The sequence below is a fragment of the Ricinus communis genome, chromosome 10 (genome assembly GCF_019578655.1).
Source record: "Ricinus communis isolate WT05 ecotype wild-type chromosome 10, ASM1957865v1, whole genome shotgun sequence".
Taxonomy (NCBI): domain Eukaryota; kingdom Viridiplantae; phylum Streptophyta; class Magnoliopsida; order Malpighiales; family Euphorbiaceae; genus Ricinus; species Ricinus communis.
Window position 1 is genome coordinate 10,877,355 of NC_063265.1, and position 24,557 is coordinate 10,901,911.

Consider the following 24,557-nt stretch of genomic DNA (forward strand, 5'->3'; position numbering starts at 1 on the left):
TGATATAATTATTATTTAAATATATCTCTTAATTAAGTTTATCAAAACCATAAATTGATATAATGTGTCTTATCTTTAATTCAAAAATTTAATTTCTTTTTCTTTTAATTTTAGCACATCATAATTTTGACTGACTTATATATATAAAAAAAATGATCTTTCATTCGCGTCATGTGTGTAAATGAAATGATAAAAATATTTTTAATTTAACTAAAATTTTAAATTTAAATTTTGAATATGAAACGCCGTTAAAAATGATGAGATTATATTTTGAGATCTCAGGTTTCCAACGCGAGAATTGATTAGTACCATGGTTTTTTACTACTTCCGAAGTACTGTCGCAAATAGTAATTATTTCTTTGTAATCATTGTTATATTCAAACAGGAAGAGGAAAATGATAATTAGGCAGCCATTTTAGAAAGTTAATGCCACCAAACCTAGAAAGTCTAGGACATGTGGTTTGGCAACAAATTTTCTCTAGTCATCATCCTTTTCTTTTTTCCAATTTTGTCGTCTTTCTTATTTTCTTAAAAAATTATCCTTGCTTCTTGGAAACTCAGTTCTCCACTCCATTCCATTCCCTATAAAATCTTTGCTAAAGAAAACAGCAAAACATGCAACAACTAATAACCCACGGTCATCGTACTTTCCTCTTCTTCTTTTTTTTTCTACTCCTGAACATATTAATGCAGAATGGGCAAGCTCAGTAAGCAGTATTTTCAACAAGGACAGCTTCCTAAGAGCCAAAAACACACCAAAAACAAGAAAAAACCTGTAAAGATTACATATATTTCCAACCCAACATTGGTTAGAGCTACCAATGCTTCTGAGTTTCGAGCAATTGTTCAAGAATTAACAGGCAAAGACTCCAAAGTGTTAGATACTTGGGATCCTGATCCTTATACAACTAGTCATGAAGAAGCTGCTAGCCAAGTTCCTAACTATGAATCTCCTAGCTCAAAGATAGATAGTGAAAGCGTAGACGATGCTTTCTCCAGCTATACATCTTCATCACTAGAACTGGATGATGGTTCCTTTTGGAGAAATATCTCAGAGAGTTTCTTCGAGTTTAACTCTCCTCGTGTTTTTGTATGATTGGAGATATGGGATTGCTTTTGTATTATATGTATGTTTTCCTTTTTCCCGACTTGAAGGGTCGAGAGCGAGAGCAAACAGTAAAGATTTGAACCTTCACTGTCTGCATCACGGGATATCTCAGGCAGGGGACAATAGAAACTCCGAGTCCTAGCTATTTGTGCTGCGAGAAATTCACTGTTAGCTCTCTCTTCTTAGAGCTGCAGAGTGTCATTTTTTTTTAGGACTTTTGTTATTATGTGCCAATGCAGGATTTTAAGTAGTTACATTAATTCTCCAATTTACTAGTGACTACGGTAATGATCATTTAGAGGAATGCCTATAATGCAATATGAGCTGAAAGATTGTGCAATATCTTACTATCTTTCCACAGTTTGCACCTTAAATAGCTGAAAGTAATTTCGTTTGCAATATTCCTGGACAGTAAATGCACATCTAGCTGAAAGATGTTTCAAGCACACCCGGAGCAGATTAGTGGATAGAGAAAATTAAAAATGACAGAGAAAAGCAAAGCAAACCAAAATATAACCTACAATTTACATGATATACTGGCATGCGATTCATAGTCTAACCACTTAAAAACAATCAAGCCATAAGGTCTGGGGATCAGGTCCTCACCATTCTTTTTTCCATGCATCATACGATAAAAGTTTTTCTAAGCAGCGAGTCCTTACCATTTTCTTTTTCTAAATCAACTTCCTGACTAAGCTCTCCTAAGTTGAGTTGTTAACAAACACCATCATTTCTCACCTCTTAATTCCCTTCATCAGCTGATTTTAAGTAAAGATTTTCGCCTCCATCACTGCCCTGGCCTCCAGAGTTGCCTCCTCGCCCTTCACCAGATCCTGCATTCCCCATATCTTGCTTGCTTCCGCCAGCCATTCCTCTGCCACTAGCATCGCGGCCAAAATCAGGAAACCCTCCTGCCCCAAGCCCTCCGCTGCCTCCAGCAGTGCTTGCCTCACTTTGCAGCATGTGAAGACCTGGACTTCCGCCAGAGCTCATCCCAAGCTGGCTGTGCAAGGCCTGCTGTTGCTGCAGTGCTGCATACTGCTGTTGAGTGTACAACATGGAGGATCTTGCCGCCATTACGGATTGTGGTGTCATCTGTTGAGCTTGTTGGTGCTGCATGTAGTGTGCTCCTGGCTGCATAATCCCACTGGAAGAAAACTGCAGGGCATGCACCAACATACAATCAGGAATAAATTTTCAAAAGGGATTAGCTTTGCTCTAATCCTACAATTGATAAATTTACTTCACCTATAGACGTGATAGAGTTGTTTTAGCCAAGTTACAGCCATAGCAAGTACAAAATTACTCCCAGAGTACAAAATTCATGTCAGCATTACATACTTCATGTTCCAAAACAGCAATCTTACCTGGGAATGCATGTTAGGAGGTTGGGGTTGAGAATCAGCAATTGCAGCCAGGTACATGAGGTTTCTCTGTAGCCTTGCCTGGTTCCTACAACAAAAAGAAAAAGATCATTGCTCAACACATCAAACACAATTTTGAGAAAGGATTAAGATCATCTTATGTTCAAGTTCAACATAATAGGTCATGTTTACATAATCTTGACGATTGATTCAAAATCAATGGTTGAGATTTATTATCCAATAAAAAACTATCTCTTTTAAGATGGATTAAGATCTTATCATGTACAAGTTGAATTTGATAAGTCATGTTTGCCATCTATACAATTGGTTTGAAAAAATTGAATGGTTGAGATTTTTATTAAAATTTTGAATTTAAAATTTAAAAAATGGATAGTTTTTTATTGGATAACGAATCTCAGCCATTGATCTTAATCCTTTTAAAATCTTCTCGTGCTCAAGTGGAACATAATATTAAAATCATCTCATGTTCAAGTTGAACATGATAGGTCATGTTTAGATAATCTTGATCATTGATTCAATATCAATGGCTGAGATTCGTTATCCAATGAAAAACTAACCACGGCTGGGCTATTTCAGAGAAAGTGGCTTTTTTCTTTTTCTGCTTGTTCTCATGTAGTTATATATCCTTCAACAATTCAGTTATTGACATTGAAAGATATTCAATTGTGCCTCCAACCAGAATGAGCAGAGATAAAATTGACCTCCCACACAAGCATGGATTTATACATCTTCTAAATCCACAAAGAGATAAATACGTCAGAGAAAACAAGTCCCAATTCCCAAATCCTGTGAAAAATCACTAGATGGGAACTAAGTAGAATATAGCCACTTAGGAGGCACAGGTCAGGAGAAGTTTTACAAAGAACAGTTTGCTACCAATTGCTTTGTTAGTGGACAGATGGTGGAGAAACGTTTGACATGAATTCAAATTTATGAATGGACCAGGCATACTAAATTTATGGCACCGCCAAGATTGGAGGGAAAGCAAAAACTAGCTACAGAAATGCAAATTACCAGAGAAGAAATGAATATAATCCAAATTTGAACTTGAAAAAATGTTACTTACTCTGCACACTCGCTGATTTTCCCTGAATTCTGGCTCTCGACAATCTTCAAAATCAATGATTTGTTTTCATCCAAATACTGCATGCACAAAGAATAAACAAATGGAAAAGAAAACAATATACAAGGATTAGAAATTAGCAAATGGCAACAAATCATGAGAAAACTATACTGTACTATCCTGAGGAAAACTGTAGGAAACATGTTTATCCCCAGTTGGTTAATGAAAGGGACAAGGATAGGGAACATGTTAACATGCTTAAGTCCCATGCTAATCTGCCTGATAGTATTCCTGTTTATGTTCAGTATCATACACAAGGACCATTGATATTAACATGGGAAAAGAACCACTACCTTTATGTGGTTAGAAGATGCAACATTAAAACAGAATGCAACTATGGCCCCAAGAGACCTATACACAAAGGAAGGTATTCTAGAGAGTAAATATAACGGAGTTGCACAGCCAATTATTTCCTTGACGATAAATTTCTGATTACTCATGAGCTGCTAGTCAACCTCGAGAGTCGCCCTTCAAACCTATCCCTAGCCAACTCACTCCAGCGTTTGAAGGTATAATCAAGTAAAATGTATGAACAAGCAAATAAGACTTTATTACAGTGATGGATAAAGAGGTTTGGAGAGGAAACAGATATCTTATTCTGACATCAGTGAACTAATAACAGTTTGAAAAAGTCAGCAACTGAAATTTTAAAGGTGGTTAAAGAAAGAATCCTCATCTGTTCACAAAAGACAATAAAAAAACTACTTCTATTTAGTTTAACTTCAAAATCTAATCAGCGAATTATGTCAATGCAAGCATTACGAACTTAGAAATACAATTTGGTTCAACTTGAACAACAGTAAGGGGCTGACCCCTTAACGACTATGCCTTTATCCTCCTCTCATTCGTATAAGCTACATTTGCAGCAAATATAACTATACATTCCATTAACAATTAAAGATATGAGTTAGAGAAGCAAACAAATCAAATGAAACAAACCAAATACAGTAAATTGGTTCACCTCCTCTAGTTTTATCACAAACTCTGTTAATTTGTTTAAGTAAAAAATCAGAATCTCATAACCTGTTTTTCACTAAAAGGACACATGAATTTTCCTTTTATTTTCTGAATTATTAATGGTGAATGGCACAGTAGAAATTAGTTGCCAAAACCTGAACACGCTAAACAGAAGCTGTAAGTCTCAACTTCATCACATGCCAATGTCTCAGGCAGAAAAAAGTTATATATATATGGCCCACGCAACTTAGAAGAAAAATCCTAGTACCACCTTAAACCTTTGAAACTGTAAATTTCTCTGGTTAATTTGGCATCTGCTGAGGGCCCAAGAAGGTTGAGATCATAGTGCATATGTACCCTAGTAGATGAAGCTAATAAGATATCAACAAAAGTCTCTAGCATTGATTGATGAGATTGCCTTTGATATATTTCAATATAGATAATCCCATATTAGTCACCGAGTGAAATTTTATGACAAGGACATAAAGCATGTCATGGAAAATGTAGAAACGTTTAGAGAGGACCACTTCTGAAAGATTGTATAATATCAAGAAAGGACCACTTCAGTAATAATGTGAACATAACTAAACAAAAACAAATGACCATACATCAAATAGTAAGGATTTAGAAAGGACCATCAAGATGTATCAAGGAACACTGCCATGGATTCTGAAAGGGTAGGTAACAATCTGGATTCAATAATTTGCATTCATATGTTCTGAGAATAACTACCAATAGCAGGAAAAAGTTCAATACTCTACTTTCATATTCTGCAAGGAACTTTAATAAACCTACTACAATCCTCAGGACTTGTGTTACTTTTCCCTCAAGAACTGTTTGCAATAAAATAGGAAGTTTAGATTGAGCCATTTAGTTGATACAGAGGCAGGCAAGTCGAGGTTATTTTATGCTGAAACGTCAAGAGGGGCACCTTATACAAGACCTTCTTTTTCCAAACTTCCTTGCCCACCCATAGTTTCAATTACTGGATTCTTCCAGTCCTAAAACCAGTCAGCCAGATTAGTGAATAGACCCTGTTAATTGGATCCTTTAACCAGCTCATCTCATGAGTGTTCCAATTTTTATTCTTCTTCTTCTTCTTCTTTTGCCTTACATTTTCATCTATGATAGCTTATTACGAAGATCTTTTTTCTTATCCTTGATGATATGTTTCCAACAAGGAAACCTTGTAATTCCAAATCAAGTTTCAAGAACATTATCTGCCTAATGAGTTTTATGATCAAAACAGAAATTTTGGAAAAATTGAATCCTCGCACCTTAAAAACCAACACAAATCAAATCTGAGATATTAATTTATGTAGCCATCGAACTATTTGGATATTAAGAAGAAAAGAAAAAAAAAGAGTAAAAATACTAATTTTATCTATTAGCACATTCCATTCTTTTTAATAGGAAGCAATGTAGATTATGCAATATAATAGGCTGGCCAACGAACCAAATCACTAGGACGACTATTTAGTGAAAATTATATTATGAACAAAAAGAGGAAGGACATGCGACTATAGAATAATAAATAATGAGCTGAGATCCATAAATATTTTATCAAGATTGAATAAACAATAATCAGAATTTATTTTTATTTTTTTAAAAAGAGAGAAACAAAAAGTAACCATGAAGAACGGTATAACGACCAATAAGAAAAAGGGCATATCATTTAGGAGCTGAACTCTGCCTGCAACACTATACGTATCTACAAATGGTGGAAGATTCAGTAAAAGCCAAGTTTTGCTGATGAAAAAAGATTGAGGAGGTAGTATAAAGAAGCAGCTCATATGGAACATGTACCATGTATATGAACCAGAAATGATAACCCTGTAGGCTCAAGCAGCCAAGAGGAGATAAAGTTTTGCTACTGGAAATGTTATGGAGAAGAACTCATACAAGAAGTAGCAAATATGAATTTAGTGACAAGGAAACAAACAGAAAAGAACAAGTCATGAAAGAAACAGCAAATATAAGCTAATTAACATTATTTATTATTATCACATATAGAGAAGACGTTAACAAAGAAGCAGGAATATACAACAAACGCACAAACCAAAAAAAAAAAAAAGAAACTGGAGACGAAGTAATGTCAGAAAGCAGCAGCTAGCAACCCCATTTATTGGTGATAAGAGGAAAGAGTACAAAGAAGAAATACCCACTTACCAGAACTGACCAAAATCTCAGTAACAGTTAGATAAGATGAAAAACCAAAAGAAAAAACGGAGTTATCAATACACATCAAAATTACAATGACAGTATTTAAAAGAAAAAGAAAGAAAGGTATGACTGATAAAGAAACAAACACAAAAGAAAACCTGAATAAAAAGTAGCAGAGAAAGAAGGAAAAGAAAGAGCGAAAGTTACAGATATTCTTAAGAATGGACCAGAGTCGAAAAGAAAGAAAACACTGCAAGAACAAGTGAGAAAAAAAGAAAAAGAGTTCAAAGAAAGAAGAGAAGAGAAGAGAAGAGAAAGAGAAAGGCAAAAAAAAAGAACCTGTTGAATATGATCAGTAGTGACGTTGTTGGGATAATAGGCTGCCATCATGGGCTGCATCTGCATCAGGTGCTGCTGCATTTCTTACTTATACTACAAACACACACACACACACACACAAGTCACTGCAAGCAAAAGGAGATAGATGCCTTTGCTTTTCTCTGTTTTCGCTTTCTTTCTCTCAAACAGACATAAGACAGTAGTAAGACAGTAGTCTAGATATTATGATTCATGAGAGAGAATGAAAGAAAGAAAGAATTGAAGAAAAGGGTTTTGTGGGTTTTCTCTTTGGCTATTCACTAGAAAGAATTGTAGAAGTGTCACGTGATAGGGAGAGACATAAGTAAAACTGGTAAGAAAATGGGGTGTGGTGGGGATGGTATCACATTTAACATGACAATGTCTCTCTGCTGGTGTTGGACCGCTTTGTTTTGAAACTATTTTTATTATTATTATTATTAATATTAATATGATGATGATGACGATGGATTTTATAATTATTATCATTACAGTGTCTATGTCCAGCTTTTCATTTATGTGACGTTGTAACTCTGCCATCAGATTCCCCTCTCTGTCCATTGCCCATCACTCTCCCACGCTCTTCTTTTCTTCACGCTCTCTCTGCTCTTCTTCTTCTTCTTCTTCTTCGCAATTTCTTGTACCCCTCCATGCTCCTTACCTTAATCCATTTATACTTAATTAAGGGTTTTGTCTAGCTTTAGTACACGTTTATCTTTTTGGTGTAACATATATAATAATGATCAGAGTATGAATGTTAATATAAAATACTTATCATATTCAACTTAATTATTTATTACAATGTGTATATTTAGATGAAGTCTTGTTATCCATGGCATCTACTTAAATGTGGGATGACCATAATAATTAAGTGATACATAATAAATATTTTATATTTGAAGATTAAATAATTAAAGCATATCTCAATTAGTCAATATTAGCAGATAAAGAAAATAATTTGACTATATATTATATTAACCTATTAGATGAAATTACATAATTATGGCTATTTTATATTTAAATGTTAAAAAAAATTATATTCTTTAAATTTTATAATGGTTATATAAGTCTCAACTACTTGGTGCTACAATAATTATTGTTATTGTTTCAGTTATAAATAGTTTTTCATTCTAAATTTTTATTATAATCTAAATAAACTGAATAGAACAACCTAACAAATTTAAGGACAAAATTGAATATGAAAAGAATGGACGGATGAGGCTTTAATAGGCGCAAACCTCTTTATAAGTATGAAATTAATGACTTAAAAGATAGATAAATACAGACAAAAAACTGTTAGACTTCTTTATTGCATAAGATCGAAGATAAATAGTTTCTGATGTATTGCGAGCACTTGATGGGAAAAGAAAGGTAGATTTCTTAGAAGTTCAAGTAGTTTCTCTGTCGAGTTAAGCTTTTATAAGTGAAGTTTTATTTAGAAAATAATAACTTTTTAAATAGATTAATAAAATCATAAGAAATTGTTTAATATTCTTGTCTTATTTTAAGAGATAGTAACAATAAAATAAATAAATAGAAAAGACTTGTTAACTTAATAAAAGTTCAAATATTTTTAATTTCTCTAATTACTATTATAAGATTAAAATAATTACTTTGTATTTAAGTAAGTGGAGATAAATTCTAGAGTAAAATTTAAAAAATAATCCTCTGGTTTGACGCTTTTATACTCGAATGACAGAATTATTTTTCATATCAAATGAGTAACATGTGCTTCATTCTTTTAGTATCTTTCAGATACATTCAATGTTTCTCTTATTTTTTAAATTATAAATATTAATAGAAATATAAATATTTGATAAAGAAGTATTATTTAATTTACCATCCAATTAAATATTTTATAATCATTAAAATCATTAAAATATATAATTTTTTAATGTTAATCAAATTTAAAAAATAATTTTTTAATATATTTATAAATTATTTGATGCATTATTAGATGTCACATTACTTATAAAATCATATTTTAGTAATATTATATATTAAATACATGTAAAGTTATATAAAAAATAATAAAAATATAAATATGTACCTAAAAAATGCTTAAAAAATAAAAATTATACCCTTAAATGAAAAAGCGTCAAATCACATAATATTTTTTTTAACTTAATCTTAAATTCTATGGCACATTAGTAGAATTACCCCAATATCAATAAAATACAGATTAGAACACATGTACAAATTTGGTTGAATTGGGTAGGATATTTGGAAGAGTTAAGAAAAAAATTTCACTAATTATTAACTTAATAAATAGATAAAAACTTACAGGTAGAATAATTAAGTAATTAATTAATTATCAACTAATTAGTATATATCTAATAGGACGGCAAGGAATATTTAATCACAAAAGGATGAATTCCCACTTGAATATAATCATTCTGAATTTCATTCCTATGATCAAAATATAGATTTTACTCTTCGATCTTGAGATATGGGTTCCTATAGAAAAACCTAACAATCTAGACCCGATTCTTCTAGGAGTAGATGGGTCTTTTCTTTAATGCAAAAACCAAATATTTTAAAATAGGATGAATGCATGAATAAAAGATGATGGTACACTTTTGATTTTGCCAAAAGAATTGATTTGTCAAGTTGCTTATAAAATTGATATAGTCAACTTGAAACCCTCAGTGCCTACTTTCTTTCCATTTGAATCCTCAAAGATTCTAAAAATAATTTGGTGGAATTTAAGCTGTAATGTATTTTCGGTATTTTAGTTTAGTTTTTTCTTTTTTCTTCATTGTTTTTGGGTTGAGGACTAATGTGACAATATAACTTTTTATTTTTAGTGATTGGATAATAATTTAATTTCTTTTTTTGATCATTGGTATAGGCTATAAAAGGAGCTCCAAGCTCGGTCAAGAGGTAATGAAGCAATCTAGTGTGTAATTAGAGGTGACTAATCACGTGATTAAAGAAACTGCTGACTGAGCTATACGTTAATAAGAAACGATTAGCTCGTAGAAATGTCAGCCATGCATTGGTGTTTGTATCACAAATGATTACACAAAAGCATGATTACGAAAAACACTATTACATTTGCTGTTTGCTGCTAATTAGTTACTAAACTTGCCCTATGAAACTGAACAGGATAATTATATTAATAGTGATTTAATATCATATTAAATTTTATTTTGGTTAATATATTTTTTATTTTATTATAATTATTTAATTTTAAGCTCATTTATCTAAAACTCAGTTGTTTAATTTGTTAGAATAATAACATGTTTAAAACATCTAATGTAAACTAATATATATTTAAAAAAATTGACAAATTATTATTTTAGTCATGAAACTATTCAACCAAACTATTAATTTTAACGTAACAACTTCAAACTTCAGAAATCTTCTAAATTGAATATGGGCGAATATCATGCACTCTATCCTCCAGCTGCTGATAAAAAGGGCACCTTGTGGCCATCATTAAGCAGTCAATTTTTTCTAAACACAAAAATAAAGTCTGGTTACAGCAAACAGAGAGACAAAACACACACACACACACACACACACACATGTTAGGGTCAAAACCCTGTAAAGGGAAGAAGAGTCATAAACTAAAAACTGATCCTCATGTAACACTGTTCCTGTAACAGTACTGAAAATTCTTTGGCCAGTGATGCCCCATTAGAAGGGGTCGTTTTTTTTTTTTTTTTCCGGTTTGATTGGCAGGAAAGTGAAGGACATAAGATCAGAAGTATATGCCACGTTGTTGGCAGGTACTATGTAACTTAGTGCTTCCCATTTGTATGTATTTATTGCAGGATTTATGTAATGTGTTAATTAGTGATTGATTGTGATTAAGAGTGCTTAATACAATTTGGATTTTTGAATTGATTTAAATAGTGCTATGTAACAATCCTAACTACGTACTGGAGGAATTTCCAGTTCTTGATCTTGCAAGAAAACAGATCAGAATTATTCAACAAGTTGCCAAATGTGAATGATTTTAACTTGAAATGAAGCATATATTGGAAAATGGGACCCAAGGGTTCACATGCCTTCTGCTAGTGTAGTCCAGTCCATTTCCTACTGGCCATACATATATCTATATATATATATATATATATTAGGTCCCTCTCCCTCATCAAACAATAAAACACAAGAAAGGTCAAACTTGACCCCAGTTTTTTTTTTCCTGAAAAAAAACTTCTTGCAGAACTGACCCCAAATTACTTACACTAGCTACTACCACTCTTTAGGAATATTCTTATACTGGTCAGCTATAGATCTCCATCCATAGCTAAAAATCACAAGACCATGGTCTAACTTTGCAACTGGCCATCTTGCTCAGTTGGATTTTGTCCCACCTCCTCTTTTATTATGATTCCTCTGGCTCAGGCTTGTTTTGTAATGAAAATTTGCTGTTCAGGCTTGTTTTTGCATAAGAGTGAGGCTATGAGTTTGAACCTCAGTAGATCGAGGTCTGCCCATTGAGCAGCATAATTATTTCTGTTTATATCATTACTTTCTAAAGTTACTGATGCATATATGTAACTTGATGTTAGATGCAACTATCCAGTTAGATAAAAATCTGAATTTAGAAGCCTTTTTTTTCTTTGGTTTTTGAAATGAAAGTAAGACAAACTATAAGTTTTTACATTCTGAAGCTGGACTGCCACTAGCAATCCAATAGTTAAAAGAGAAAATTCTTAAATATCTATAGTAAAACCAAAAACAGTATGCTATGCTTTGAAGATACGTGTCTGAATATTGGGGTCCTATTTCGTGATACCAAAAAATAATGAAATGGGTCAAAGCACAGTAGAAATGAGAATGATGATTAGGTTGGTAATGCTCCCAGCTACCCAAACATGATGGGTGGTTAGGGTGTCTCATTGATATTCAAGAACTCAAATTCCAATCCTGTCTTTTCTTTTCCACACTTTCTTCTCACTGCCTGCCCACCCACCCAGCTATGTGCTGGCTGGTTCTTTGTCCCTACTACTGTATTCTGTCTACATATATAAATATATCTGTGTGTGTGTGTTTGTGTATATATGTAGCCCTTGCCTCCACGCGCTTTTGTGTTTTTGGTTTGAATTGCTCGAAGTACTGTAACCTGTGATGTTGCTTTTGATGATCTTTAGGTTTTGTGGCTCATGATATTTGTTTGAAGATAATGTTTGGTCTATGTATCATTTAATTTCAGACCTTCTTAGTACAAAGGGTTATTAAATGCTTTGCCTCCTTGTTCGCAAGGGGAACAAAAGTTACTATTCTTGGAGGGCAAGGGCCCTGCTGTGACTGTGATAAAGGCCATTAGCATAAATTGTTTTTAGCTGCATGATTATCACATGATAATTGTAGCTTTCCAAAAATCAGTAAGATAAGAATGGCTCAATGATGATAACCCTCAACCCCAAATGTGAGAGAGAGAGAGAGAGAGAGAGAGAGAGGGAAGCTAGGTAGCTAGGCAGCTACTAGCTAGGGACAAGCCCCTGATAGGGATTTTTCTTTGTTTTACAGTTCACTGCACCAACCATTTACTAGTCATTACTAACTCCTCCTACTAATGGTATAAAGCTTCATAGAAGTGAAAACAATAACGTTATTATAAACCTCCTTATTAAGAAAACTGCTCGGGTGGGGAATCATGAAGTAAGGCATTATTAGCATTATGTTTTAGGACATTTCGCACTCAAAATGGTTGCTGTTAAGTAGGGTTTAGACAATTTAATGAACAAGTGCAAGATACATGCGAAACTTGCATGCATGTCATTGAGAATATACAAATGTTTAAGGACGAATTAATATATTTGGGAATTAAAGATAAAAAGAAATACGATCTTCTCTAGTATTATAAATATTTACGTATTCAATAAATCAATGGCATTTTCACTATGAGTTTGAAGGTTTTCTTTTTCCCTTCTAAGATCAAAGATCACGAAAGAAAAAATATATATATTTTCATTTCATGAATCTGCTGTTAATGAATCTGAGCATTCGGTCAAATTATAATTAAAAAAGGAAAAGGAAAAACAGCTGGTTTGATGCTTTCTGTTTTCACTCTTTTTCACCCTCTATGAGCAATTGAAATTATCTCCTGCCTGCAACGATTTGTATGAAGGACTTGCGTATTCTACAGTTATTTGTGACGGTCCAACCTGATTTGAATCTTATATAACATATTCATGTTTATTATTAACTGGTACAATATTGTTCATGTATATTTTTAATGCATAGAACAATATATTCCATATCTCTGCAGACTCACAGTGAAAAGCAGCGTACAAAAATAAATCAGAAGAAGCACATACACAGTAGTTGAAAAATTAATATTATTCTTTGCTTGTAGTATTGCCATAAAATAATATTAAATTCTTGACGGGAAAAAAGAAAAAGAAATAATTAAAAACAAAATTCCAAGTAATGCAATGACCAATGTACAATAAATTCCATGCTTGGAATGCGAGAAGGAATAAATACCCCCTCTGGCTCTTTTCTTTTATTTTTTCTTTTGTTTCTCCAAGCATCTATCAAGAACCACTCTCCTCTACAATAATAATTAAACAGAAAAAATCAAAAGAAGTAGAGAGAGGGGTTTTTCATTGTTTTTTTTTTTGTTCTTCCACTTTGATGGGGATTGAAGCTTGTTGAAAAGAGTGCCAATGTAAGTAATTGTAATTGTAATGGTAATGTATGTGTGTACATAGTGCCTAGGTTTTGGGGTCAAAAATGGACAGCTAAGGACAGGTAATTGATTGATGATATGTGAATATAGGATAAGTGTTGTGTTGGGGTTATATGGAGTTATGACACAACCCACATGTCCTCTTTCTTTAAAAAAAAAATAAATAAATAAAAAATAAAAATTTTGTAATGTCACTACTCATCACTTAGCTCTTTTTCCCATTTCCATGTTTATATCTGAACCAGTATTTGCCATTTTTCCTTTGGCTTGCAAAATTTGTAGCTACATGGTCTTTTTCCTTCTTTCTTTGGCTTGCTTCTGTCTATGCACCAACCGAGCTCCGAGACTAGACTATACTAGTAATGTCCACCATCTTTTGATCTTCACCAAGCTCCCTATCTATAATGCCTAAATTCTAAAGGAGAATGTGATATGAATATTAAAGTCTTCCTTTCCTCTCATTCGTGCTTATTTAATCCAATTTGGATGCAAGACTTTTCTCCTAATTAAGTCTTCTCCTGCCCGAATACAAATAAGTAGGGCCAATTGTTTGGTCTAATTTAGATATTAAATTTAAATCTTTTTTTACCTAAATTGAATGTACATACGTTCTCACTCGTACATTAAACTGATAAATGATTGATACATATTTATTAATTTTAAATTATAGAGTATATTCAATGATTCAATTTTAAAATATAAAATACTCATATATATATATATATATATATATATATATATATATATATATATATATATATATATATATATATATATATTTCTCCTATTTATTACAGTGTATATATCGAACTTAAGTAAAAATTTCTCATTAAATTTTAGTTTTTTTAAGATAGAAGAGATAAGAACTAAATTAATGTTTTAATTTAATATAAGTCGATGGTTATTAAATGTCATTTTAATTCTAATATTTTTATAGATTGACATTTATAATTTATTATTTTTAATATTTTTGACATTTAAAATGCAATCAATTAAGTTAAAATTGTAGCAAACAAATATATTCATTCTAGAATAAAATGTAATCAAATACTCAATTAAAATCCTAACGTAGCCAAAACTAATTATTCAATATTGGTGAAATCAAACATTCAAGAAAGAGCACCACTAATTTCCACTTTATAAAATAAAAATTAAACATTCTAAGGAGAACAGCAAAAATTATTGAATTATATTTGATATAGTTCTGTTTTAATGATCACTATAGAAAAAACATTAAAATACTATAATAGTAATAAATTATTCTTTATTCAGTTTATAAATTTTTTCAATTTTATATTTTTAAATCATGCATAAATTACTAAGACCATGTGCTTCCAGCTTAGTTCGGCTTGCAATTTCAATATGCCCAAATTATAAGAAGGACCTTTACCTATGTAGGTGGGTTAATTGCACCGCTGGTACTAAACCTTCGCACTTTTTTTCAAATGGTATTAAATCTTCAATTTTTTTTTTTGTATCACTTCTATTATTTTTATATCTTCCGCCAGTACCAAAGAGGAATCCAACACTTATTTGCTGATGTGGCTGCCAAGTTTTGAATTATAACACACCACTTACCATATCTGTTGCTGACTCCTTTATTTTATCATAGTCAGCAATTAACTAAAAACCTTGATTTTATGAGGAATTTCCATTTCAAACACTCTCCTTTTGAATAATTAATCTTTTAAATTTAGTTAATTGCTGACTAGGATAAAATGAAAGAATCAGTAACAGATGTGGCAAGTGGTGTGTTATCCTTCATAAATCCGGCATCCACATCAGTAAATAAGTGTCGGATTCCTCATTGGTACTGGCGGAAGATACAAAAATAATAGGAGTAGTACCAAAAAGAAACATATTAAATGTTTGGTACTATTTGAAAAAAATTGTAAAGGTTTAGTACCAGCGGTGCAATTAACCTTATATAGGTTTGTGGATTAAGGGCTTCATTTTTTTTTAAATAATTACTAACACTGATGTCCGCGTCATATGCTAGATGTGTACGTCAAACGTTGGCATGATTATTTTTTTAAATAATTTATATTATTAATTTTATATTAAATACTTATTAATTTATATTCATTAAACATATGTTGAATGCTCATTATTTAAATGTAAAATGTTCATTGTTTGTTAATTTAATTTTATTGAAAAAATATTTAATTTAATTTTATTGAAAAAATATTTACTACAATATAAATATCTATAGTATAATTTTAACTTAAAATTCTTTTTCTATTTACCAACTGTGTAAAGATAATTTATGTTATATCTATATTATATATATTTTGAATGAATTAGTGGTATATGACTTTTATTAATGACTAATATCTATTGACAAATTAATAAATATTATGCTATAAATTACGAATGTTTATATCAATCATAAAATTTTTCTAATATGCATCACAAAAATAATTAATTTTTTAATAAATAATTAAAAATATTGATGAACATTATATATAAGGACAATAAATATTACAGTACTAAATAATAAATATTAATATTAACATCATCAAATAAAATAAACATAAATATTAACTACAATGAATATGAAGCTCACAGATAATAAATATTTCAATAGAAAAAAATTAATTATTATAGAATATTATATCTAATAGACATTATAAATATAAAAAATGAATAATTTAATACATGTAATTGAACAAAAAATATTAATATGTATATGGTATCGTTCTACTTATATAAAATTTTGTGTTTTAAGTTTTATACGTGCATCAGACATTGACGCATACTAGATGCTGACTCAATTTTTTTTTTTAAATTATCTTATTACAATTTTACAAAAATAAAAATCTCATGCGTCAAAAATAAATACACGCGTCAAAATAAAAAAAATAATTTTAATATAATGTTAATTTTTAATCATTTATTTTATTATAATCTAAAAAAATTTAAAAGTATATAATTCAAAACAACAATAAATGAAAAAACGACCAAAACATCCTCACGTACAATTAAAAAAAAAAAAAAGAATAATTTGAAAAATTTATCACCAAATCAACGCGTGATTTACTCTCCCTTGATTACCATACATATTTATGTACTTCTGTCCATTGTTGAACATGTTATTGCTCATGTCTATTGCAGTTAAGTTATAACATGTATGGGCTTCAGAAAATGGGCCCATGGGCCAATCTCTACAAAACTCATATTAAAAGGCCATATTTTTGGAGTTTGAAGTCACAATAACAACCTTGAAGGTTTATCCTTATGGCTACTTCTTAAAATTACAATTCCTCATATTTCACCTTGAGACACTTTAAAATCCTTTAACTTATATATCTATTAATATATTAAAAATGACATAAATTTTGATTTTTATGTGTATAAAATAATAAATATTTTAACTTCTCTACTTTTAGTTTAAATTTTGCATTTAATCATGTCGCCCAGACTGTTATTTTTTAATTTATCAATCTTAAAATTCTTTTGCACGAGAAATTATATGATAAAATATTTAAAATTTTATTTGTTGTACAAATATTGTTATTAAAATATTTTTTTGTTTTAAATAGCTCAAGTATCTAAATTCCTTAATTGTAAGCCACATCTTTTATTAAAAAATTGATTCACTAAATCAAAATTAAGCATTTTCTCAAGATTACATGCATTGAATAAAATTAATTACTTATATAAGAGAGCAAAAGATTTATAGATTAAAAAAAGGGACTTTGTAAAGTAATTAGAATGTTTATCCTTTTTTTAAATAAAAAAAAAGGATATTAAAAGTGTTACGGAATCAAAATATCTTTTTAGAGCGGACTCAAGAAGAAGGATGTAATTTTTGCTTGAATTAGCCCAATTGACTGGCAGGGAATTTATAAAATAAAAAAATAAATTCTGTGAATAACAATTGTCAAACATAGACTTTTACACAAATTGTCAACACAAACACTTACGGAGCATTTCATGGTCTTGAAGTTTGACTTCTTCCACGTTGACACGATCACGTTTCAACTTAAAATACACCGTCCTGTCTTCCTCTATTATTTTTCAGTAAAATGGAAAATCAAAGCCTTAATTTCCTTCTCTTTTTGAGAAGAATAAAAGACTTAATTGGATCCAGCAATTAGGTAAATAAGAAATTACGTGGTTGTAATAAACTAAAAAGAATTAATTGCTGAAATGCAGGACAAAGTCGCAAGATCAAAATATAATAATAATGAATCAATTTCATATAAATAAAAATAAAATAACATCAATTTTCAATTTGTTTGACAACCATACTTGTGCTGTTTTCAAGTGGTTGTTCCAAAACAAGAAAAAACAAATTTAGAAACACAAAAGAAAAGAAAGCACTCATATACACTCAAGAGCTTGAATCTCGTTTTTGAGTTTCTTCAGTTGTGGAGGCAATTCCAAAGTTAACTGTAGCACGAGCAACATGGCCGGCAACGTTCATTTCATTCAACGGGCACCGGCCACTGCCACCTGGGACATACGTGCATGAAGAAGAACCAGATGATGGGACCTTGCCCCTCGCAAGAGATTGTATTTTAAGATTCGTCTCCACCCATTTGTCTCCTTCTAATGGCCTTATCGCCAGTGTTTGTTCAACACAGGACACAAAAAGAACAGATACAACGAGTATTACTGACAGACAATTATTCTTACAACAGCCCATTTGTTCGGGTAGAGGAATAGAGCTAGCAAGAAAGGATATTGAGGAAGAAATAGAAAAGGGTTTCTTTTGTGTATTAACTGACAGTGAACAGCTTTTTGTTTGTGTTTGGTGTTTGTGTTGAAGATGAGGAGGACATCCATGGCAAGCAATATATATACTGCACAAAATGATTTGTGAAATATGAGCATGTATTGACTTGAAGCCGCGGAATTGAAGTTTGAACATAGAGGGTCGTCTATTCTAAAAGAAAGACACGGGCCTTGGAAAATAAACAATCCTTCCACAATTATTTTTTTTCTTTTAAATGAAAATCAAAGTTGAAAAAGTCTTTTGGTGGCCAGTTTCTGCATGGGAACCACTAAACTAGTCCCCATTGCTTGTGGTTTGCGTTGCTGTTTTCTACCATTTATATAATCAGAAGGATTACATTAAAAGCCACTAAAAGTGGGCATCTCAGTTTTCTACCGGCTTGTGTTTTGATTTTTGTAGTCAGGAATGAGAAAGTATTCTTTCTTGAAAGCACAGATCGAGTATGAAAGCCACTATTGAATTTGTTCATTGAGATGACCCGGTGAAGATAGAGTTCAGACCAAAGTTTAACGTGCCCAAACAAATAATAATTATGATTGTATTTATGCTCATCCTTAAGAACTATAATTATGAAATTAATGTAAAAACTAAGACTAATTATTGCTAAAATATACAAATTTTATTTCTGATTTTTTCAAAATATAATAATATTATCTTATCTAAATTTTTAAATAAAAAAATATTTAGTTATTTTCATGAGATAAAACTAAATAATTTCACTTTAACTGAATAAAAATAGTGACATTTAATTATAAAACTTAAAAGCTAAATTCAACTTTTTTAATATTGATGAAGTCTTTTAATTGGACTGAGTTGATCATTTTTTTTAAAAATTATTGGGCAAAATAATAGTAAAAAAATCTAAAATATAAAAATCGACACTTTAGCCGCCGAGCTAGTTACTGCTGGGGTTTACCGTTTCATTTCACACTGCTCGCTTACGAATTCAAACCTTGCAATTTGGCAAGTAGCAGGATCTTTACGCCTGTAAAATGGGTAGATGAAATTGGAGAACCTTCAGGATCCTGACTTGTTAGACCTGATCTAAGATGGATAGCTAACATAAGCATCCTATCCCTTAAAGCCCGATGAAAATAGAGAGAATTAACTTTAATTAATTGATAATTCAATTATCAGTACAAAACTTGTTTCCTCCGAACTTTGATATACCACCCGTATACCTCTTTCCAATCTGCTATAGATTTTCTAGTTCTACACTGCCGCAGAATGCCATGTTGGCACTTGGTTTACATAGGTTTTCGTAACTGAAATGCTGACTCTTCATCCTATTGTGGATGTTAATTTTTTTTTTCTTCCTGTGGTAAGAAGTTCAAAAGAATCAACCAGCACATAAGTAGCGAAAGTGATGCTTAAGGATTCTAATAAGATTCCCAGCCATCACGCTGTAGTCTATCAGCTTTTTTCAAGACCTCGTCCCTGGTGTCTTCTTTATATTGGGTCATTCTGGCAGCAAATAGAGGTATCAGGAAAACTTCAATCATAAATAACACTTATCTTGCATTATTTGTGATGATAAGAGGGAAAGTGAGACAGAACCTTGCCCATAGATCAGGATCACCGATCCCTAACATCCTGACAGCCAGCAAACCTGCATTTGTCGCATTGTTGATTGCAACCGTCGCAACAGGGACACCTCTTGGCATCTGCATCATAATAGATGATGAATGTTTAAAAAAGAAACAGCTTTATTGATAGACAAATGAGAACAAAATGCATAAGGAAAATGGAAGCACGCAAATAAATCCTCTTTCAGATTTTTAACTTGTCTAATCCAAAGTTTTGTACCAAACAAGCATGGTGATATAAATTTATCCTCATTCTGTTGCCTACAAGGTACCTCAACCAGGGAGAGGTATGATAATAGCAATAAAAGAATCCTACCAAGTCCCAGGCAGCAATTAAGACATTAGGACTAGAGCAGAATGGACTTGCCTTAGGTTCAGTAATCTTATTCAAGAATTATGCTACTATTTGAATTTGAACTCTGAAGATTACACAGTACCTGCACGATTGACAAGAGTGAATCCATTCCATCCAACGAGGAAACCCGCACAGGAACGCCAATAACAGGTAAAGGAGTAAGTGATGCTACCATACCTGAAAGTCAAACCAATACTAAAGTTAGAGCCAGCAGGATAGTTGATTATGAAATATATAGACAGCATAGTTCATGTATAACTAGCCTGGCAAGTGAGCAGCACCACCAGCACCAGCAATGATGAGCTGAACTCCTCGGTCTCGAGCAGATGAGGCATAAGAGAACATCATCTCAGGAGTTCTGTGAGCTGATATTATTCTCACCTATCAAGGCCAGGTAAAATTAGTACTGGAAGAGGAAAACAATAATGTAATGCCTGTGATTAGAAGAGCAAAATTTTACAGTATTGAAAGTTAACCTCATTAGGCACACCAAACATATTCAAAATCCTTGCAGCCTCCTTCATGACAGGAAGATCTGAATCAGAGCCCATAATGATCCCAACACGTGGCGCAACTGCATTTTGGAAAATCATGATAAAAAGTCAACAGAATCAAAAAGTCAACACTATTGAAACTTACCCAGGATCGTGCCATGCAGTATGGAGATCTAGTTGTCAAGTCACCTGGAAAACTTACCTGCTGACTGACTATCACATTCTTCCTTCAACATTGAATTTAGTTTTGCTTCCACTATACCCAAAGAAGCCCCAACAATAGTGATATGACCCATCTTTCGTTGCTTTCGCATTTCTATATAATCAAAATGACACTGCAGAAATAAGAGAGAGGAAGAAAGGGGAGGTAGTAATCATCACGAGTAATGGCTAGCAAAATTAACCTGGCTTATCGTACCAATGGACACTAGCCCCTGGTATATTCAATGCCTTTCCAATCAGTTGATGAGCCAAGTGGAAACCAGGCTCTCCCTGAAAGCACAAACATTGGCATCATGGTGAGTTTTAATTGAATCTAGTCCTTTACGTATGATACGCTACTTGACCCACAAATTGTGTCTCAGAAAGCATAAACATTAGCATTATAGTGAACTTTTAACTGAAGTACACTTCTTAACCTTGATTATCAGACATGATACACTTCTTAACCAAAAAGCTCTCTCCCTCTTTTTCCTCCTCTAGGTAAAAAAAATAGATGGAAAAGAAAAGAAATTTTACCTCATCTTCACCCAGTAAATTATACATGATAGCAGCAGGAGTTTTCATAGAAGGATCACCAAGTGGAAGACCTACAACAGCCCGCAGATGCTGTTCAAATTGTGACGTGTAGCAGGACTCAATTGTGTGGTGACCGCTGTTATGAGGTCTAGGAGCTACTTCATTTAGCAAAATCTATCAAAAGGTGAATAAAAAATCAATAAATTAGTCAAAAGAAGTTGCTGAAAAATGATACTGCACAAAGATGAAGAGAGAATGAATCACAACCAGGCCATCACTTGTCAAAAACAATTCAACTGCGAACACACCAGCACCTTCTAACAAACTAACAGCTTTATGTGCAACATCAGTCGCAAGTTTCTTAATCTTCCATGGCACATTTGCAGGTGCCTTAACTATGTGGCATATATTTTCTCTGCAGGATTCAATGATTCTCAGTCAGTCATAAGTAAATGGATGGCGAGTTAGGATTAACAGTTCAATACCCAATACACCAGGCAAACTCAAATATCATAATGGTTTGGACACATCTTACCTGTGAATAGTCTCAACAACAGGATAGCACAATATGGAATTGTCTCTGCCTCTTGCCACAATGACTGCTAGTTCCTTTATGAAGGGTGCCCATTTCTCCACATATAAACCACGTTCAAAACCTCCAAGAGCTGGGAAATAAAAAGTCATGAACTTTTAGATCAAAAGTAAACATTAAACATCCACTAAATCATGCTAAAAAGGTTGAATATCTCACCAGTTACTGCAGAAGAAAGATCTTCTTCAGTTTTGGCAACTGCATTTCCACGCCCATCATAAGCTAATCTTCTGCTCTTAATCATAAGAGGATAACCATACAAGTCACCTGCTCTTTTGGCACCTTCCAAATCATCTATCTGTATTGGCCAACCAACCAATATATTAGAGCACATGCAACTAATAAGTGATAAAAATTACAACTAATAAGTGATGAAAAATATATAATCATGAACAACTACCAAAACCAACTAATAAGTGATGAAAAATATATAATCATGAACAACTACCAAAACCAACCTGCATAAACTCAGGAAGAGGAATCCCATGTCGTGAAAATTGAACCTTCTGGAGATATTTATCCTGAGAGATCCAAAACAAGAGTTCATCTAAATAACTTAAATCAAGATCTAACAATGTCTCTTTTAACAGCAAGATACAACAAAAGGTCATCATTTGTGAAAGACTATCAAGCTTACATGCATATAAAATCATTGAGTCCTACATAGCAAACAAGCTAATGGATTCTTAAATATCAACAATAATACCATAACCACAAAAACTAAAAAGTTAACTCTAAAAGCTTGAGAAGGCATCTAAATGGCTCACAAATAGCATAAGGTTAGCATACTCTGCAAGATATTATAGCCTTCAACAGCTCAACTGTAAAGATATAAAACAGACATACTTGGATAATTCGAACAGTAGCAGCTTTCGGTTGGCAATCAACCCCTTCCTTCTCAAGCTTCTCTAGCGTAGCAACATCAACATGTTCAATCTCAACAGTCAATACTCCACATCTAACTACCAACAACTAATTAGCACGCATAATTGCATAATCTTACAAATTATATAATTATAGCAAAGAAATAGCATGAGGGAAAAAGAAAAAAACAACAGCACAAAATTCATAAAAGAGATTGAACCTTTTAGCAAATTCCTGAACAGTAGCACTATCATCAAAGCTCCCAACCATATGATGATAAGCAAGAGAACTAGCAGGGCAATTAACAAGTGGGTCCAAAACCATTACTTTAATAGCCATTTGTGAAGCTGCTTGACATAGCATACGACCCAATTGGCCACCACCCAGAACACCCACAATCACCTCAGATAATCCATGTATATTGGACTCCTCATCTTTCCTAAAATACCCATATAATAAAAATTCAATCTTTAAAATTAAAGAACCATCAGCTTTATTTTAAACTAAAAAAAAAAAAAAAATCAAACTGTAAGAAGAAAATTGATTTGGGTGTTAAGATTATATGATTGTTTACCTGATAGAGGTCTCATGAGAGTCACGCGAAGCTCTGCAAGCCAAGATTGGGTTGAAGCGTTTCTGAGATAAATTTAAATGCTTGGCTTTGTCTTTTTCTTTGTCCATTGAGAAGCAAAGGATGTTTCGCTTTGAGAAGAAGGAGAAGCTACAATCAGAGGAATTGAAGAGGAGCTTTGACGGGTTTTGTTGAAGCAGCATTATGTAGTGCGATAGAGAGAACGAACTGCGAGCACTTCGAGTGTCTCAGCCGCTTTTTACATTCAGTACTCTGTCGCTGAAGTTCTCCTCTTTCTTTTTTTTTCTTTTCTTTTTTTCTCCTGTCAATACGGCTTGTAAGTTATTTTGGTCGGTGACTTATACGGTGACCTGTTTAAAACAACAGTAAACATTCTTAAATTTTATAGGTAAAGTTAAACTCTCTATAGTTTTATTTTTACTATTCTACTGTAATTAGAATATTAATTATCTAAATACAATATAATTACAGTTGATATAGTTTTTATATTCATTGATTGCGAGCATTTCGAGTGTTCAAATAATTTTTTTTTTTCAGTTTTTTAATATTTTTAAGCAATCGTAAATTCATATATTTTAACTTTAATTATCAAATATTTAATATTTTAATTTTTAATATAAAATTTTTAAAATATTTAATTGTTGTTTTAAAAAATTATTCAAATTCTTTTTAATACATAAATTATTTAATACATCTATTTTTATCGAGTATAGATATTATAAAAAATAGAGTTAAAAAGTTAAAAGATGTTTAAGACATTAAAAAATATAAAATTTGCTAAACTAAATTAAAAGTTAAACTTTTTGGATATGGTTTTTAATAGATATCTGAGTTTGCTAATCTATAGGCTTTT

General features: G+C 32.0%; 3 protein-coding genes across 4 annotated transcripts; 1 reads left to right on the forward strand and 2 right to left on the reverse strand.

Moving 5' to 3' along the window:
- The first annotated feature begins 694 nt into the window (after window positions 1-694).
- LOC8268194 lies at window positions 695-1,096 on the forward strand. Its single transcript, XM_002521905.2, has one exon. It carries the CDS (start codon window positions 695-697, stop codon window positions 1,094-1,096), a length of 402 nt encoding a protein of 133 aa, XP_002521951.2.
- A 514-nt stretch (window positions 1,097-1,610) lies between these two features.
- On the reverse strand, window positions 1,611-7,426 carry LOC8268193 (GRF1-interacting factor 1). 2 transcript variants are annotated; one of them, XM_002521904.4, is made up of 4 exons: window positions 7,076-7,426; window positions 3,560-3,636; window positions 2,476-2,560; window positions 1,611-2,266 (listed from the first exon to the last, which is right to left on the reverse strand). In XM_002521904.4, the coding sequence occupies exons 1-4, from the start codon at window positions 7,154-7,156 to the stop codon at window positions 1,850-1,852; spliced, it is 660 nt and encodes a 219-aa protein (XP_002521950.1). In that variant the 5' UTR covers window positions 7,157-7,426; the 3' UTR covers window positions 1,611-1,849. The 2 variants fall into 2 exon arrangements, with proteins under 2 accessions (XP_002521950.1, XP_025013634.1); XM_025157866.2 differs by lacking the exons at window positions 3,560-3,636; window positions 7,076-7,426 and adding an exon at window positions 2,665-2,783.
- Window positions 7,427-19,578: 12,152 nt separating this feature from the next.
- LOC8268191 (phosphoribosylaminoimidazole carboxylase, chloroplastic) lies at window positions 19,579-24,050 on the reverse strand. The gene is made up of 15 exons (XM_002521902.4): window positions 23,687-24,050; window positions 23,333-23,551; window positions 23,095-23,206; window positions 22,707-22,769; window positions 22,408-22,546; window positions 22,192-22,321; window positions 21,924-22,071; window positions 21,657-21,830; window positions 21,323-21,410; window positions 21,121-21,234; window positions 20,901-20,998; window positions 20,688-20,805; window positions 20,507-20,601; window positions 20,041-20,147; window positions 19,579-19,947 (listed from the first exon to the last, which is right to left on the reverse strand). Exons 1-15 carry the CDS (start codon window positions 23,884-23,886, stop codon window positions 19,863-19,865), a joined length of 1,890 nt encoding a protein of 629 aa, XP_002521948.1. The 5' UTR covers window positions 23,887-24,050; the 3' UTR covers window positions 19,579-19,862.
- Between the last annotated feature and the right edge of the window lie 507 nt (window positions 24,051-24,557).

Coding starts and splice junctions, on each gene's coding strand:
- LOC8268194 (XM_002521905.2), top strand. CDS start 695: ATGGGCAAGCTCAGTAAGCAGTATTTTCAACAAGGACAGCTTCCTAAG.
- LOC8268193 (XM_002521904.4), bottom strand. CDS start 7,156: ATGCAGCAGCACCTGATGCAGATGCAGCCCATGATGGCAGCCTATTAT. Junction 3,637..7,075: donor CTACTGATCATATTCAACAG/GTTCTTTTTTTT, acceptor TTGTGCATGCAG/TATTTGGATGAAAACAAATC. Junction 2,267..2,475: donor CTCCTAACATGCATTCCCAG/GTAAGATTGCTG, acceptor CATGCCCTGCAG/TTTTCTTCCAGTGGGATTAT.
- LOC8268191 (XM_002521902.4), bottom strand. CDS start 23,886: ATGCTGCTTCAACAAAACCCGTCAAAGCTCCTCTTCAATTCCTCTGAT. Junction 22,322..22,407: donor TCTTTCTTCTGCAGTAACTG/GTGAGATATTCA, acceptor TTTATTTCCCAG/CTCTTGGAGGTTTTGAACGT. Junction 21,411..21,656: donor ATTTACTGGGTGAAGATGAG/GTAAAATTTCTT, acceptor TTGTGCTTTCAG/GGAGAGCCTGGTTTCCACTT.